The 15,382-nt window shown below is 43.0% G+C and overlaps 3 protein-coding genes across 3 annotated transcripts; all 3 read left to right on the top strand.

Annotated features, from left to right (window-relative positions):
• Positions 1 to 1,027: 1,027 nt before the first annotated feature.
• LOC109521625 (blue-sensitive opsin-like) lies at positions 1,028 to 3,015 on the top strand. Its single transcript, XM_019879586.1, has 5 exons — positions 1,028 to 1,558; positions 1,848 to 2,016; positions 2,107 to 2,272; positions 2,387 to 2,626; positions 2,761 to 3,015. Exons 1-5 carry the CDS (start codon positions 1,180 to 1,182, stop codon positions 2,863 to 2,865), a joined length of 1,059 nt encoding a protein of 352 aa, XP_019735145.1. The 5' UTR covers positions 1,028 to 1,179; the 3' UTR covers positions 2,866 to 3,015.
• A 3,640-nt stretch (positions 3,016 to 6,655) lies between these two features.
• LOC109521628 (blue-sensitive opsin-like) lies at positions 6,656 to 8,522 on the top strand. The gene is made up of 5 exons (XM_019879588.1): positions 6,656 to 7,065; positions 7,355 to 7,523; positions 7,614 to 7,779; positions 7,894 to 8,133; positions 8,268 to 8,522. Exons 1-5 carry the CDS (start codon positions 6,687 to 6,689, stop codon positions 8,370 to 8,372), a joined length of 1,059 nt encoding a protein of 352 aa, XP_019735147.1. The 5' UTR covers positions 6,656 to 6,686; the 3' UTR covers positions 8,373 to 8,522.
• Positions 8,523 to 13,224: 4,702 nt separating this feature from the next.
• On the top strand, positions 13,225 to 15,382 carry LOC109521481 (red-sensitive opsin-like). Its single transcript, XM_019879311.1, has 6 exons — positions 13,225 to 13,346; positions 13,956 to 14,162; positions 14,236 to 14,404; positions 14,478 to 14,643; positions 14,726 to 14,965; positions 15,041 to 15,382. The coding sequence occupies exons 1-6, from the start codon at positions 13,247 to 13,249 to the stop codon at positions 15,137 to 15,139; spliced, it is 981 nt and encodes a 326-aa protein (XP_019734870.1). The 5' UTR covers positions 13,225 to 13,246; the 3' UTR covers positions 15,140 to 15,382.

Here is a 15,382-nt window from a genome sequence, read left to right as displayed (position 1 = left end):
TGCAATTAGCTTGATAGCAATACAATACATGTAATATTTACAACATACACAGACATATCAATATACTGTACAAAAACAATGAGTGCAGCCCTAAGGAGGAATGAGGAAAATGATGGCTGAAATAGATCTAATGATGGAATAGATTTAGATGAGAGTGAAGAGAAAGGTTGTGATATAAATACGTGGCAGAATTTGAACAGATGCTTCTGATCATGACATTGATGAGTGTCAAAAGTAAAAATCCTGTAAATGACTTTATTCATGGTTGCTGGAATAAATATCACGCGTTGCCTTATTTGTCATGAATTAGTGTGTTTGTATGTACACCAAACGCATTCACCTTCTTGGCCGCACAAAAGAAATCACAATGTGTTAATCACCGTCACTTTGCCTTTTCCACGAGGGCGATGACGTGAGCGTTTCGGATCAAAAGGGTGTTGAACAGTCCTGCTCTGAGGTGAACTCTCTTTACAGGGAGATTATTGGGTAGGTGTGTTCCTTCCATCACATGTCAACAACCGCAACGGTCGCGTTAATATAGTGGCCTAGATAGTCAGTTTGCCATGCGGTGGTGCTGTTAGAAGGAGCGAGGTGGAGTGGTTATCCCCTCTACACTGCCCTCGGTGTATCCCACAGTACATGCTGGAAAGTAGTGCACACACACACACACACACACACACACACAACCTATTCCAAGAAACCCATTGGTTGATATTCGGACAATATGACCAAATGTGCGCCGTGGCTTTCCTTTCTAACCCCAACGAGGCAACCCGAATCGTCAGTCTGTGCTCCAGCGACGTTGCCTTTGACTCCAGCCGCTCACAAAATGTAGTCCACCTGCTGTTTAACCTATTTGGCAGTACAGGCAAAACAGGAACCGCTAAATGAATTACGCCAATCAAGGCAAACTTAAATCATTGAGTCAATTATCGAAGTCACTTATCCCTTAATGGGGATAAGTGGTTGCCTTTGCCCTTTGTATAAAGGACCCACCACGCGGGGCCGAGTAAGACATTTGGGACGCTGGCGTTGTGGCACTCATTTACTTGACTTTCTTTATTTGGATTCATTTGCCACACGTGATTGGTTGAAGGGCATCGTAAGTCAGGAAGTGGTCGAGGTGTTTTTGCTTTCGGTGACAAAAAAAAAAAAAAAAAACCAAAAAAAGACAGCAAAATGAGGGGGCATCGAAGCAACGAGCTGCCTGAAGACTTCTGGATACCCGTCCCTTTGGACACCAACAACATCACATCGCTGAGTCCATTCCTGGTTCCTCAGGACCATCTGGGGAGTTCAGCCACCTTTTATGCCATGGCTGTGTTCATGTTCTTTATCTTTGTGGTGGGAACGTTCATCAACATCCTCACCATTGCTTGCACCATCCAGTACAAGAAGCTCAGGTCCCACCTGAACTACATCCTGGTCAACTTGGCGGTATCAAACCTTCTTGTGTCATGTGTGGGCTCCTCCACTGCGTTCTGCAGTTTTTCTGCAAGATATTTCATCCTTGGACCGTTGGCATGCAAGATTGAAGGTTTCATGGTGACACTTGGCGGTGAGCTGAAACTTGCATTTCAAACAAGGGGCGGGTATACGTGGGGCGGTATCCTGCGTGAGACCTTTCCCCTCCTCCGACACACCCGCTTCAAATGATGGCGATTGCTATCGGGCTTCTGCGGAGCTTGCTGATGAGCTGACCATTTGAATCAGCTGTGTTGGAGGAAGGGAAACATCTCACGTAGGAAGGACCAGAGTTGCGCACCCCTGATTCAAAAGATACGCAAAACCCACATGAATAGATTGAAGAGCCCTTTTAAAACCTTTTTTTCCCTTCATCCTTTTAGGTATGGTAAGCCTGTGGTCTCTTGCTGTGATTGCTTTTGAACGATGGCTGGTCATTTGCAAGCCTCTGGGAAACTTTGTTTTTAAACCGGACCATGCCATAGCTTGCTGTGTGTTCACATGGGTGTTTGCACTGATTGCCTCGGCCCCGCCACTTTTCGGATGGAGTAGGTCAGTGTCAGCGGAACGTCACACTTTTTGTCATTGCACAAAGTAGAGGGAGATTGTGATTGTCTATTTTTTGTTTCTGCTTTTTTGCAGATATATCCCAGAGGGTCTCCAGTGCTCCTGCGGGCCAGATTGGTACACCACAAATAATAAATACAACAACGAATCCTATGTGATGTTCCTCTTTGGCTTCTGCTTTGCTGTGCCCCTTGCCACCATTATCTTCTGCTATGGTCAGCTGCTCATTACGATGAAAATGGTAAGCGGAACTGCAGAGGCTATTTATTCCTGAGCTTCTGAGATGTTCATGTTTCGTGATGAACCAGGGTGTGGCTCGTAACGCGAGAGAAACTTTTTCCCTCTTTCCGCATAGGCTGCAAAAGCGCAGGCCGAGTCTGCCTCCACTCAGAAAGCAGAGAAGGAAGTGACCAGGATGGTGATTATCATGGTGATGGGCTTCCTGGTGTGCTGGCTACCATATACGACCTTTGCTCTTTGGATTGTCTTTAACCGTGGGCAATCCTTTGACCTGCGAATGGCCACCATACCTTCTTGCTTTTCAAAGAGCTCAGCAGTCTACAACCCGATCATCTATGTTGTCTTTAACAAACAGGTCTGTTTGGTTTGATCTCGCGCGACTATCTGTTTAACAAGAACAAGAAACAAGAGTATCTGCTGCTCAAAAAGCTAGAGTCCAGTCTGTTATTGATGATTTCACTGCTCATATTTTTCTTTGCTTCACAACAGTTCCGCTCATGCATGATGCAGATGCTGGGAATGGGTAGTAGTGAAGAAGAGACATCATCATCAACAACTTCAGTGACCGAAGTCTCCAAAGTTGGGCCTGCTTAGAGGGTGCACTTGCTGATTTTTATGCCACTAAAGAGTCAGTCAGTTGTAAATAATATCAATGAATGTTTTCGCAATGTTAAAAAACAACAACAAAAAAAATATTCTAATAAAGTAATGTGCTTTTACAACTTTTGTGAACTCAACAAAATATTTAACATTATCATGGCATTTCTTTAAAGTGTGTGTGTGTGTGTGTGTGTGTGTGTGTGTGTGTGTGTGTGTGTGTGTTGGTTTTTTTAAAACTTTTTGTTACATCTGGTCATGATAGCAAAGAAAGGGTGTGAGAATTTCTACAACTCAAATCAAGTTCTCCCACATGTAAAACGGGTAAATCATTCTTGACAGTCAGTCGCGTCCTGTATCTTTGTTAGCTCAAGGCAAATGGGTCAGAAATGGACATGATGTGTGTGTTTGAATTACAACATATACTGTATGCACACCCGTGGGTTGCGTGTGCTTTTTTTGGGGAGCTTAAAACTTTCCCATATGTCAAACTCAAGACCCAGGGGTCAGATCTGGCCCGCCAGATCATTTTATGTGGCCCGCGAAAGCATATTTAACATGTCAACTTCTACGATGATTGCTAAAATCTGTACCAAAATTTCACATTTTCGTATGTAATAAATCAGTGACATAGGGTAAAAATGTTCTTGTTACCAAACCCCTCATTACAGTTACTTAAACAATAATTGAATAAAACGTTATTCTTGACTTCTTTATACAGTTTCAGTCATCACGGCCCTCCAAGGGAAACAGTAATTATAATGCGGCCCGGAACAAAAATGAATTTGACACCCCTGCCTTAAACCAATTAAGTGAAGCCTAAGTCATTTTCAAAGTTCCCACAAATACAACTTTAGGCCACAATTACAGAGATATACAAATGTGAGAGGATCTGCACTTCAAAAAAATTGACAATTCTTATTTTCAGTTTTGCTCACAAAACAAACACACGAGAGAAAAATGAGAAGAAATCCTCCCATGGAGCTCGAGGATGACTTCTGTGTCCCCATTCCTTCAGAGACCAACACCATCACTTTATTGCACCCGTTCCTGGTTCCCAAAGATCACCTCGGGTGCATCCCATCCGTCTTCAGGCAGTAGGCAGGGTACACCCTGAACTGCTTGCCAGCCAATCGCAGGGCACACAGAGACCAACAACCATTCACGCTCACAATTACACCAGGGACAATTTCAAGTGTTCCATTTGCCAACTACAACATATAACACAGTCTGAACATTTATTGATGTAAAAACATGGAGATGTTTTACAGTATAAACATGTCAATTACAAATATGTGTCTACTGTATGAAGAAAAAATGATTTTATTAGACATGAAACAAACAACGATAGCGTTCCTACTTCACCTCTGAAAACATTCAGTCAGCGAATGAAAAGTGCCCTCTTCCGGTCTGGATGCGCCGCGCCCCAAAGTAAGAGCACCGATGCAGAGACGAAACACATTTGGATATTTTACTGGCTATAGAGAAAATTCTGTATATTATAATGTGTATTAATGCGAGAGATAAACTGCCCCCCCCAAAAAAAAATTGACATCTAAGTTGACACTTTTTTTTGTTTTAAATCACATTTCATATGAACTCTGTCTGCAGAAACATGCGGCATGAGCAGTCCTCATGATGCGGCATGAGCAGACCTCTTGATGCCTCTTGATGGTGCCGTGTTGATTATCCTCAGAAGGAATTCCTATCTATAGCATGGACAATAACGGGAGAACATTGGGAGAAACACACAACTGACAGCAACAAGCCATCTCATTTGGACTACAACTTAGCCCTTTTCACAGTAACGTTCACTTTCAAATAGTGCTGACCTGTTGCAAGCCACCTCAAATCATGATCACCCTTTTCATCTATGAATTCACACCACCGAGCATGATACACTCATTTACTTACCAGTCTGGCTCCTTCAAAAACAAAAGGACGAAAGAGAACCATGCGGTTATGATTGTCTCTTCAATCAAATGTAAAATTTGACATTTTGCACTTGACTGGCAAGGAGGTTATTACCTGATGTCAAATGAACACGTGACTGGAAAAGTTGCCTACAGTTCAGTTCACATCAGTGTAAAAAATAACCTCAAATTAAAAATTAAAAAATAGTGCCAACCCACGAATCAAGAGATTATTCCAAAATCAGCCTGGTAATCGGCGGTCCTGAAGAGTCTCAACTCTTGTTGGTAATCGGGAGTAAATCTGAGTTCTGCTAGTAGTGAACTTTTACTGAACGGGAATAGTTCAGAACTAGCGGAATTCCAGACTTGCCCTCGAAACGTCAGAGTTGAGCCGTCAACTCTCCTCTGGATAGAATACAACAAAGAGCCATTTGCAAGAAAAGCAAAACATGCAGTTAGTGATGCAGTGGTTAGATAAATGAGTTAAACGGCAAATGTGTTCCAACCCCCTTGAAAGGCATCCATCAGCAGGAGAAGTCCTCACCAGTCATTAAGCGGCATCAAATATGCAAGCCATCTATCTGTGCAAGAAGTGAACATCTGAAAAACACAGAACGGATTACAAAACCGTGCCAAGCAGTTCCGGTTAAACTCTGATTTATTCCGGAGAGATTAAATTGTCAGACCTAATTAAACTACGGTAATCTGTTCTGTGGAGAGACCTGAGTTGTCCGTATAATCTGCTTTAGACAGTTGGGGCATAAGAGGTGTATTTCACACGGTCACCCAGATTTTTTTAGAGGACAAACAGTTGGTCCCACATTTGCTTTAGGTTGCGACTCGTCAATAAACCTGTATGCGCAAACTATAATTCACAGAACTGGGCAGGCTGGTGGCAGCAGGGTGACGTAACGGTGAGGACATCCACCATCGCTCTTCTGGTGGGACGCAATTGTGCTGGAGTTCACCACTCAACAGTTGGTGCAAAATTTCCGTGCGTCCAGGGAGTCCTTCCTCTACAGCTGCGATTGTCATGATAACCCTTGCCCCCTGACGTAGTTGGTGCCAGAATCTGGCCCAACAAATAATTGGGGCCAGTTTCAAGCACCGAAGTGAGAGCGAGAGCCAATTTCAGTTGCGGAAAAAGAAAGAAGTGGTGCTATCCTGGGCATCTGCCGGGAACTAGCTCGAGCACAAGCACGGTGGAAAAGGACCATCAGTGGTCAACTGTTGCTCTACCTGTTTGACTTCTATTACTTTCCACATCAACTATTTCCTTCTTCTTCAGGCCGACAGACTGCTTCGATGTTCAAAACAGCTTGTCAAAGATTTGAAACTAGCTACTGACCCAGGAAGAAGAAAGGTACCATTCAGCTCAATTCAGATTCAAGCCCAAGCTGTGAACTGAAATGACAACCTGGTCAATCGCAGATAATCAAACACACTTTGAAAAGCTTCGTTCTTTTCCTGCAATTAGCTTGATAGCAATACAATACATGTAATATTTACAACATACACAGACATATCAATATACTGTACAAAAACAATGAGTGCAGCCCTAAGGAGGAATGAGGAAAATGATGGCTGAAATAGATCTAATGATGGAATAGATTTAGATGAGAGTGAAGAGAAAGGTTGTGATATAAATACGTGGCAGAATTTGAACAGATGCTTCTGATCATGACATTGATGAGTGTCAAAAGTAAAAATCCTGTAAATGACTTTATTCATGGTTGCTGGAATAAATATCACGCGTTGCCTTATTTGTCATGAATTAGTGTGTTTGTATGTACACCAAACGCATTCACCTTCTTGGCCGCACAAAAGAAATCACAATGTGTTAATCACCGTCACTTTGCCTTTTCCACGAAAAAAAAAAAAAAAAAACCAAAAAAAGACAGCAAAATGAGGGGGCATCGAAGCAACGAGCTGCCTGAAGACTTCTGGATACCCGTCCCTTTGGACACCAACAACATCACATCGCTGAGTCCATTCCTGGTTCCTCAGGACCATCTGGGGAGTTCAGCCACCTTTTATGCCATGGCTGTGTTCATGTTCTTTATCTTTGTGGTGGGAACGTTCATCAACATCCTCACCATTGCTTGCACCATCCAGTACAAGAAGCTCAGGTCCCACCTGAACTACATCCTGGTCAACTTGGCGGTATCAAACCTTCTTGTGTCATGTGTGGGCTCCTCCACTGCGTTCTGCAGTTTTTCTGCAAGATATTTCATCCTTGGACCGTTGGCATGCAAGATTGAAGGTTTCATGGTGACACTTGGCGGTGAGCTGAAACTTGCATTTCAAACAAGGGGCGGGTATACGTGGGGCGGTATCCTGCGTGAGACCTTTCCCCTCCTCCGACACACCCGCTTCAAATGATGGCGATTGCTATCGGGCTTCTGCGGAGCTTGCTGATGAGCTGACCATTTGAATCAGCTGTGTTGGAGGAAGGGAAACATCTCACGTAGGAAGGACCAGAGTTGCGCACCCCTGATTCAAAAGATACGCAAAACCCACATGAATAGATTGAAGAGCCCTTTTAAAACCTTTTTTTCCCTTCATCCTTTTAGGTATGGTAAGCCTGTGGTCTCTTGCTGTGATTGCTTTTGAACGATGGCTGGTCATTTGCAAGCCTCTGGGAAACTTTGTTTTTAAACCGGACCATGCCATAGCTTGCTGTGTGTTCACATGGGTGTTTGCACTGATTGCCTCGGCCCCGCCACTTTTCGGATGGAGTAGGTCAGTGTCAGCGGAACGTCACACTTTTTGTCATTGCACAAAGTAGAGGGAGATTGTGATTGTCTATTTTTTGTTTCTGCTTTTTTGCAGATATATCCCAGAGGGTCTCCAGTGCTCCTGCGGGCCAGATTGGTACACCACAAATAATAAATACAACAACGAATCCTATGTGATGTTCCTCTTTGGCTTCTGCTTTGCTGTGCCCCTTGCCACCATTATCTTCTGCTATGGTCAGCTGCTCATTACGATGAAAATGGTAAGCGGAACTGCAGAGGCTATTTATTCCTGAGCTTCTGAGATGTTCATGTTTCGTGATGAACCAGGGTGTGGCTCGTAACGCGAGAGAAACTTTTTCCCTCTTTCCGCATAGGCTGCAAAAGCGCAGGCCGAGTCTGCCTCCACTCAGAAAGCAGAGAAGGAAGTGACCAGGATGGTGATTATCATGGTGATGGGCTTCCTGGTGTGCTGGCTACCATATACGACCTTTGCTCTTTGGATTGTCTTTAACCGTGGGCAATCCTTTGACCTGCGAATGGCCACCATACCTTCTTGCTTTTCAAAGAGCTCAGCAGTCTACAACCCGATCATCTATGTTGTCTTTAACAAACAGGTCTGTTTGGTTTGATCTCGCGCGACTATCTGTTTAACAAGAACAAGAAACAAGAGTATCTGCTGCTCAAAAAGCTAGAGTCCAGTCTGTTATTGATGATTTCACTGCTCATATTTTTCTTTGCTTCACAACAGTTCCGCTCATGCATGATGCAGATGCTGGGAATGGGTAGTAGTGAAGAAGAGACATCATCATCAACAACTTCAGTGACCGAAGTCTCCAAAGTTGGGCCTGCTTAGAGGGTGCACTTGCTGATTTTTATGCCACTAAAGAGTCAGTCAGTTGTAAATAATATCAATGAATGTTTTCGCAATGTTAAAAAACAACAACAAAAAAAATATTCTAATAAAGTAATGTGCTTTTACAACTTTTGTGAACTCAACAAAATATTTAACATTATCATGGCATTTCTTTAAAGTGTGTGTGTGTGTGTGTGTGTGTGTGTGTGTGTGTGTGTGTGTTGGTTTTTTTAAAACTTTTTGTTACATCTGGTCATGATAGCAAAGAAAGGGTGTGAGAATTTCTACAACTCAAATCAAGTTCTCCCACATGTAAAACGGGTAAATCATTCTTGACAGTCAGTCGCGTCCTGTATCTTTGTTAGCTCAAGGCAAATGGGTCAGAAATGGACATGATGTGTGTGTTTGAATTACAACATATACTGTATGCACACCCGTGGGTTGCGTGTGCTTTTTTTGGGGAGCTTAAAACTTTCCCATATGTCAAACTCAAGACCCAGGGGTCAGATCTGGCCCGCCAGATCATTTTATGTGGCCCGCGAAAGCATATTTAACATGTCAACTTCTACGATGATTGCTAAAATCTGTACCAAAATTTCACATTTTCGTATGTAATAAATCAGTGACATAGGGTAAAAATGTTCTTGTTACCAAACCCCTCATTACAGTTACTTAAACAATAATTGAATAAAACGTTATTCTTGACTTCTTTATACAGTTTCAGTCATCACGGCCCTCCAAGGGAAACAGTAATTATAATGCGGCCCGGAACAAAAATGAATTTGACACCCCTGCCTTAAACCAATTAAGTGAAGCCTAAGTCATTTTCAAAGTTCCCACAAATACAACTTTAGGCCACAATTACAGAGATATACAAATGTGAGAGGATCTGCACTTCAAAAAAATTGACAATTCTTATTTTCAGTTTTGCTCACAAAACAAACACACGAGAGAAAAATGAGAAGAAATCCTCCCATGGAGCTCGAGGATGACTTCTGTGTCCCCATTCCTTCAGAGACCAACACCATCACTTTATTGCACCCGTTCCTGGTTCCCAAAGATCACCTCGGGTGCATCCCATCCGTCTTCAGGCAGTAGGCAGGGTACACCCTGAACTGCTTGCCAGCCAATCGCAGGGCACACAGAGACCAACAACCATTCACGCTCACAATTACACCAGGGACAATTTCAAGTGTTCCATTTGCCAACTACAACATATAACACAGTCTGAACATTTATTGATGTAAAAACATGGAGATGTTTTACAGTATAAACATGTCAATTACAAATATGTGTCTACTGTATGAAGAAAAAATGATTTTATTAGACATGAAACAAACAACGATAGCGTTCCTACTTCACCTCTGAAAACATTCAGTCAGCGAATGAAAAGTGCCCTCTTCCGGTCTGGATGCGCCGCGCCCCAAAGTAAGAGCACCGATGCAGAGACGAAACACATTTGGATATTTTACTGGCTATAGAGAAAATTCTGTATATTATAATGTGTATTAATGCGAGAGATAAACTGCCCCCCCCAAAAAAAAATTGACATCTAAGTTGACACTTTTTTTTGTTTTAAATCACATTTCATATGAACTCTGTCTGCAGAAACATGCGGCATGAGCAGTCCTCATGATGCGGCATGAGCAGACCTCTTGATGCCTCTTGATGGTGCCGTGTTGATTATCCTCAGAAGGAATTCCTATCTATAGCATGGACAATAACGGGAGAACATTGGGAGAAACACACAACTGACAGCAACAAGCCATCTCATTTGGACTACAACTTAGCCCTTTTCACAGTAACGTTCACTTTCAAATAGTGCTGACCTGTTGCAAGCCACCTCAAATCATGATCACCCTTTTCATCTATGAATTCACACCACCGAGCATGATACACTCATTTACTTACCAGTCTGGCTCCTTCAAAAACAAAAGGACGAAAGAGAACCATGCGGTTATGATTGTCTCTTCAATCAAATGTAAAATTTGACATTTTGCACTTGACTGGCAAGGAGGTTATTACCTGATGTCAAATGAACACGTGACTGGAAAAGTTGCCTACAGTTCAGTTCACATCAGTGTAAAAAATAACCTCAAATTAAAAATTAAAAAATAGTGCCAACCCACGAATCAAGAGATTATTCCAAAATCAGCCTGGTAATCGGCGGTCCTGAAGAGTCTCAACTCTTGTTGGTAATCGGGAGTAAATCTGAGTTCTGCTAGTAGTGAACTTTTACTGAACGGGAATAGTTCAGAACTAGCGGAATTCCAGACTTGCCCTCGAAACGTCAGAGTTGAGCCGTCAACTCTCCTCTGGATAGAATACAACAAAGAGCCATTTGCAAGAAAAGCAAAACATGCAGTTAGTGATGCAGTGGTTAGATAAATGAGTTAAACGGCAAATGTGTTCCAACCCCCTTGAAAGGCATCCATCAGCAGGAGAAGTCCTCACCAGTCATTAAGCGGCATCAAATATGCAAGCCATCTATCTGTGCAAGAAGTGAACATCTGAAAAACACAGAACGGATTACAAAACCGTGCCAAGCAGTTCCGGTTAAACTCTGATTTATTCCGGAGAGATTAAATTGTCAGACCTAATTAAACTACGGTAATCTGTTCTGTGGAGAGACCTGAGTTGTCCGTATAATCTGCTTTAGACAGTTGGGGCATAAGAGGTGTATTTCACACGGTCACCCAGATTTTTTTAGAGGACAAACAGTTGGTCCCACATTTGCTTTAGGTTGCGACTCGTCAATAAACCTGTATGCGCAAACTATAATTCACAGAACTGGGCAGGCTGGTGGCAGCAGGGTGACGTAACGGTGAGGACATCCACCATCGCTCTTCTGGTGGGACGCAATTGTGCTGGAGTTCACCACTCAACAGTTGGTGCAAAATTTCCGTGCGTCCAGGGAGTCCTTCCTCTACAGCTGCGATTGTCATGATAACCCTTGCCCCCTGACGTAGTTGGTGCCAGAATCTGGCCCAACAAATAATTGGGGCCAGTTTCAAGCACCGAAGTGAGAGCGAGAGCCAATTTCAGTTGCGGAAAAAGAAAGAAGTGGTGCTATCCTGGGCATCTGCCGGGAACTAGCTCGAGCACAAGCACGGTGGAAAAGGACCATCAGTGGTCAACTGTTGCTCTACCTGTTTGACTTCTATTACTTTCCACATCAACTATTTCCTTCTTCTTCAGGCCGACAGACTGCTTCGATGTTCAAAACAGCTTGTCAAAGATTTGAAACTAGCTACTGACCCAGGAAGAAGAAAGGTACCATTCAGCTCAATTCAGATTCAAGCCCAAGCTGTGAACTGAAATGACAACCTGGTCAATCGCAGATAATCAAACACACTTTGAAAAGCTTCGTTCTTTTCCTGCAATTAGCTTGATAGCAATACAATACATGTAATATTTACAACATACACAGACATATCAATATACTGTACAAAAACAATGAGTGCAGCCCTAAGGAGGAATGAGGAAAATGATGGCTGAAATAGATCTAATGATGGAATAGATTTAGATGAGAGTGAAGAGAAAGGTTGTGATATAAATACGTGGCAGAATTTGAACAGATGCTTCTGATCATGACATTGATGAGTGTCAAAAGTAAAAATCCTGTAAATGACTTTATTCATGGTTGCTGGAATAAATATCACGCGTTGCCTTATTTGTCATGAATTAGTGTGTTTGTATGTACACCAAACGCATTCACCTTCTTGGCCGCACAAAAGAAATCACAATGTGTTAATCACCGTCACTTTGCCTTTTCCACGAGGGCGATGACGTGAGCGTTTCGGATCAAAAGGGTGTAGGGCGATGACGTGAGCGTTTCGGATCAAAAGGGTGTTGAACAGTCCTGCTCTGAGGTGAACTCTCTTTACAGGGAGATTATTGGGTAGGTGTGTTCCTTCCATCACATGTCAACAACCGCAACGGTCGCGTTAATATAGTGGCCTAGATAGTCAGTTTGCCATGCGGTGGTGCTGTTAGAAGGAGCGAGGTGGAGTGGTTATCCCCTCTACACTGCCCTCGGTGTATCCCACAGTACATGCTGGAAAGTAGTGAACACACACACACACACACACACACACACACACACACACACACACACACACACGCACACATACACACACACAGTGGTGAATTGTTACATCAGTGAATGTTGAACAAAGGACAGAAAAGAAGATGCACACAAAGAAGAGGATAGGGCAGAAGTCTGCCCTTTTACTGTATATTTTAGTTGCTTAATTCCAAATCGTCACTGTCCTGTGAAAAACACATATGTACACTTTGGTCCTTTAAAAAAAAAAAAAAAAACATTAACGGGGTTCCTTGTTAACATTTTTTCAAAATTACAAAAATGTGCATATATGTTTTTCACAGGACAGCGAGTGACACGACAATTACTTCTGTGTCGACCCACAAGGGATAAACACTCACCAGATACCCGCACCTCTAAGGGCGGGGTGGAGGTTGGCATTTCTTGGTTCAAAGGGATTCACGTTTGTCTGCGGTAGGACTTAAACGTTGGGTTCCAAAGCCTGAGTTGGTACGGATGTGCTACTGCCACCCCAAATTTGTGTTACACTCTACGTATAGAGCTCACCAAATAATCCGCATCTTCAGTCAGCGGATGGAAATCTGCTTTCCAACAAGATTATTCATGGCATTTGGTGTCTTAACCCAATTACTCCTGGTTTTAATTACAGTTGCCGCTCATTGGCTTGCGGATTGCCGCAAAGCGCCATTCAACGGCTGTGATTTAATTTTGACTTAATCCAATCAGAGTTCTCTGCAGCAAAAGTATAAAAGCTAAAGACACGTGCAAGTTGCGAGAAAGGGAGAACATTTCTCCTTGTGCTATCATCATGGCGGAGGCCTGGGATAAACCGTCCTTTGCCGCCAGGCGATACCACGAGACGACAAGGGAATCTGCGTTTGCTTACACAAACAGCAATAATACCAGAGGTACAGTATGGCATTCGGATTAGTTCTCATTAATTCCCCGACGGCATCGGGTTTTGTTTGTGGAATTGGCAATTTAAAGACGGCAGTCTTGTGCCTAAAATTCTTGCACACTTATAGGGGGTTCTGTGGTGAATAAACCCCCGGATAACTAATTAGAAAAGACTGCAGTGTTTTAGATACTCGTTGAGTAATTACATTTTTTGCTTCTGTGCAGTTTGAATTCAAGTCAAGTCAAGTACAACTTTATTGTCAAATGCGCTGTATGTGCAATGAATTCATAGTGTAACTGATTTTTTTTTTTTGGATTAGCCATATATCTGCTGCTCAAAAAGCTAGAGTCCAGTCTGTTATTGATGATTTCACTGCTCATATTTTTCTTTGCTTCACAACAGTTCCGCTCATGCATGATGCAGATGCTGGGAATGGGTAGTAGTGAAGAAGAGACATCATCATCAACAACTTCAGTGACCGAAGTCTCCAAAGTTGGGCCTGCTTAGAGGGTGCACTTGCTGATTTTTATGCCACTAAAGAGTCAGTCAGTTGTAAATAATATCAATGAATGTTTTCGCAATGTTAAAAAACAACAACAAAAAAAATATTCTAATAAAGTAATGTGCTTTTACAACTTTTGTGAACTCAACAAAATATTTAACATTATCATGGCATTTCTCAACTGGATTCTGGTCAATCTCGCCATAGCTGATCTGGGAGAAACGGTTTTTGCCAGCACTATCAGTGTTTGTAACCAGTTTTTTGGGTATTTTATTCTCGGGCACCCAATGTGCATATTTGAGGTGTACACTGTCTCAGTTTGTGGTGAGTGGCCCGCGACGGGATTTGGAAGTGTGACTACAACTTTCCTCGACTGAGAATGCTGCTTGTCGCACAGGTATCACTGCTCTCTGGTCCCTGACGATCATCTCCTGGGAGAGATGGATAGTGGTATGCAAACCATTTGGAAACATCAAATTTGATGCCAAGTGGGCAACAGGCGGAATTGTGTTCTCCTGGATCTGGTCAGCCGTATGGTGTGCTCCCCCGATCTTTGGATGGAGCAGGTATGAACTTTGCATGACTGCGCTGGCACTGAGCGATCAGTGGACACAGAAACCGATGATTGTGTCCTGTCAGGTACTGGCCTCATGGACTGAAGACCTCCTGCGGACCTGATGTATTCAGTGGAAGCGAAGACCCCGGTGTTCAGTCCTACATGATCGTTCTTATGATTACTTGTTGCTTCATCCCGCTGGCTATCATCATGCTGTGCTACTTTGCTGTCTGGTGGGCTATCCGAACTGTAAGTTTGTGAAATCATCGGCATAATACGGTGCATCCCAGTTCCCAGCCTGAGTCAAGCAACGTCCGCTTGTTTGTCGCAGGTTGCCTTGCAGCAGAAGGAATCGGAGTCCACTCAGAAAGCGGAGAGAGAAGTATCCAGAATGGTTGTCGTCATGATTCTGGCATACATTTTCTGCTGGGGACCGTACACCTTTTTTGCCTGCTTTGCTGCGGCAAATCCTGGATATGCTTTCCATCCTCTCGCTGCAGCGATGCCGGCGTACTTTGCCAAGAGCGCCACGATCTACAACCCGATCATCTATGTTTTCATGAATCGACAGGTAATGGTCAACCTGCTCCGTATTTCAAATCCGCCAACTTTGTTTCAGAAATCCTTTTTCGCTATCTTTCATCAGTTTCGCACATGCATCATGCAGCTCTTTGGCAAACAAGTAGATGATGGCTCGGAAGTATCCACGTCAAAAACGGAAGTCTCCTCTGTGGCTCCAGCTTAACGTGCTCAGCTCCTGAAGATTTGGGAACCGTCAAACTTTGCACACTACAAGTTCTTGTCGATTTCTATGGATGTTTGTCTAGTACAGTATATCTAGCTTTCTGGCAAATGAGAAAAACAAACAAAAAAATGCAGGCATTCAATCTCTTGTTGTCTTTCTTTAATCATAAAGCTTTCATATGTTTTCCATTTACAATAGTGCTTGATGAGACTAATAAATAATTTTTTAAATGTATAAAGGTAC

Source organism: Hippocampus comes, unplaced genomic scaffold, assembly GCF_001891065.2.
Source record: "Hippocampus comes isolate QL1 unplaced genomic scaffold, H_comes_QL1_v1.1 scaffold44, whole genome shotgun sequence".
In the NCBI taxonomy this organism is placed as follows: domain Eukaryota; kingdom Metazoa; phylum Chordata; class Actinopteri; order Syngnathiformes; family Syngnathidae; genus Hippocampus; species Hippocampus comes.
Note: the sequence above shows the minus strand (reverse complement) of the source record. Positions and strands in the feature narration are given on the sequence as shown.

Coding starts and splice junctions, on each gene's coding strand:
- LOC109521625 (XM_019879586.1), top strand. CDS start 1,180: ATGAGGGGGCATCGAAGCAACGAGCTGCCTGAAGACTTCTGGATACCC. Junction 2,017..2,106: donor CCACTTTTCGGATGGAGTAG/GTCAGTGTCAGC, acceptor GCTTTTTTGCAG/ATATATCCCAGAGGGTCTCC. Junction 2,273..2,386: donor TGCTCATTACGATGAAAATG/GTAAGCGGAACT, acceptor CTTTCCGCATAG/GCTGCAAAAGCGCAGGCCGA.
- LOC109521628 (XM_019879588.1), top strand. CDS start 6,687: ATGAGGGGGCATCGAAGCAACGAGCTGCCTGAAGACTTCTGGATACCC. Junction 7,524..7,613: donor CCACTTTTCGGATGGAGTAG/GTCAGTGTCAGC, acceptor GCTTTTTTGCAG/ATATATCCCAGAGGGTCTCC. Junction 7,780..7,893: donor TGCTCATTACGATGAAAATG/GTAAGCGGAACT, acceptor CTTTCCGCATAG/GCTGCAAAAGCGCAGGCCGA.
- LOC109521481 (XM_019879311.1), top strand. CDS start 13,247: ATGGCGGAGGCCTGGGATAAACCGTCCTTTGCCGCCAGGCGATACCAC. Junction 14,163..14,235: donor GTACACTGTCTCAGTTTGTG/GTGAGTGGCCCG, acceptor CTTGTCGCACAG/GTATCACTGCTCTCTGGTCC. Junction 14,966..15,040: donor ATGTTTTCATGAATCGACAG/GTAATGGTCAAC, acceptor ATCTTTCATCAG/TTTCGCACATGCATCATGCA.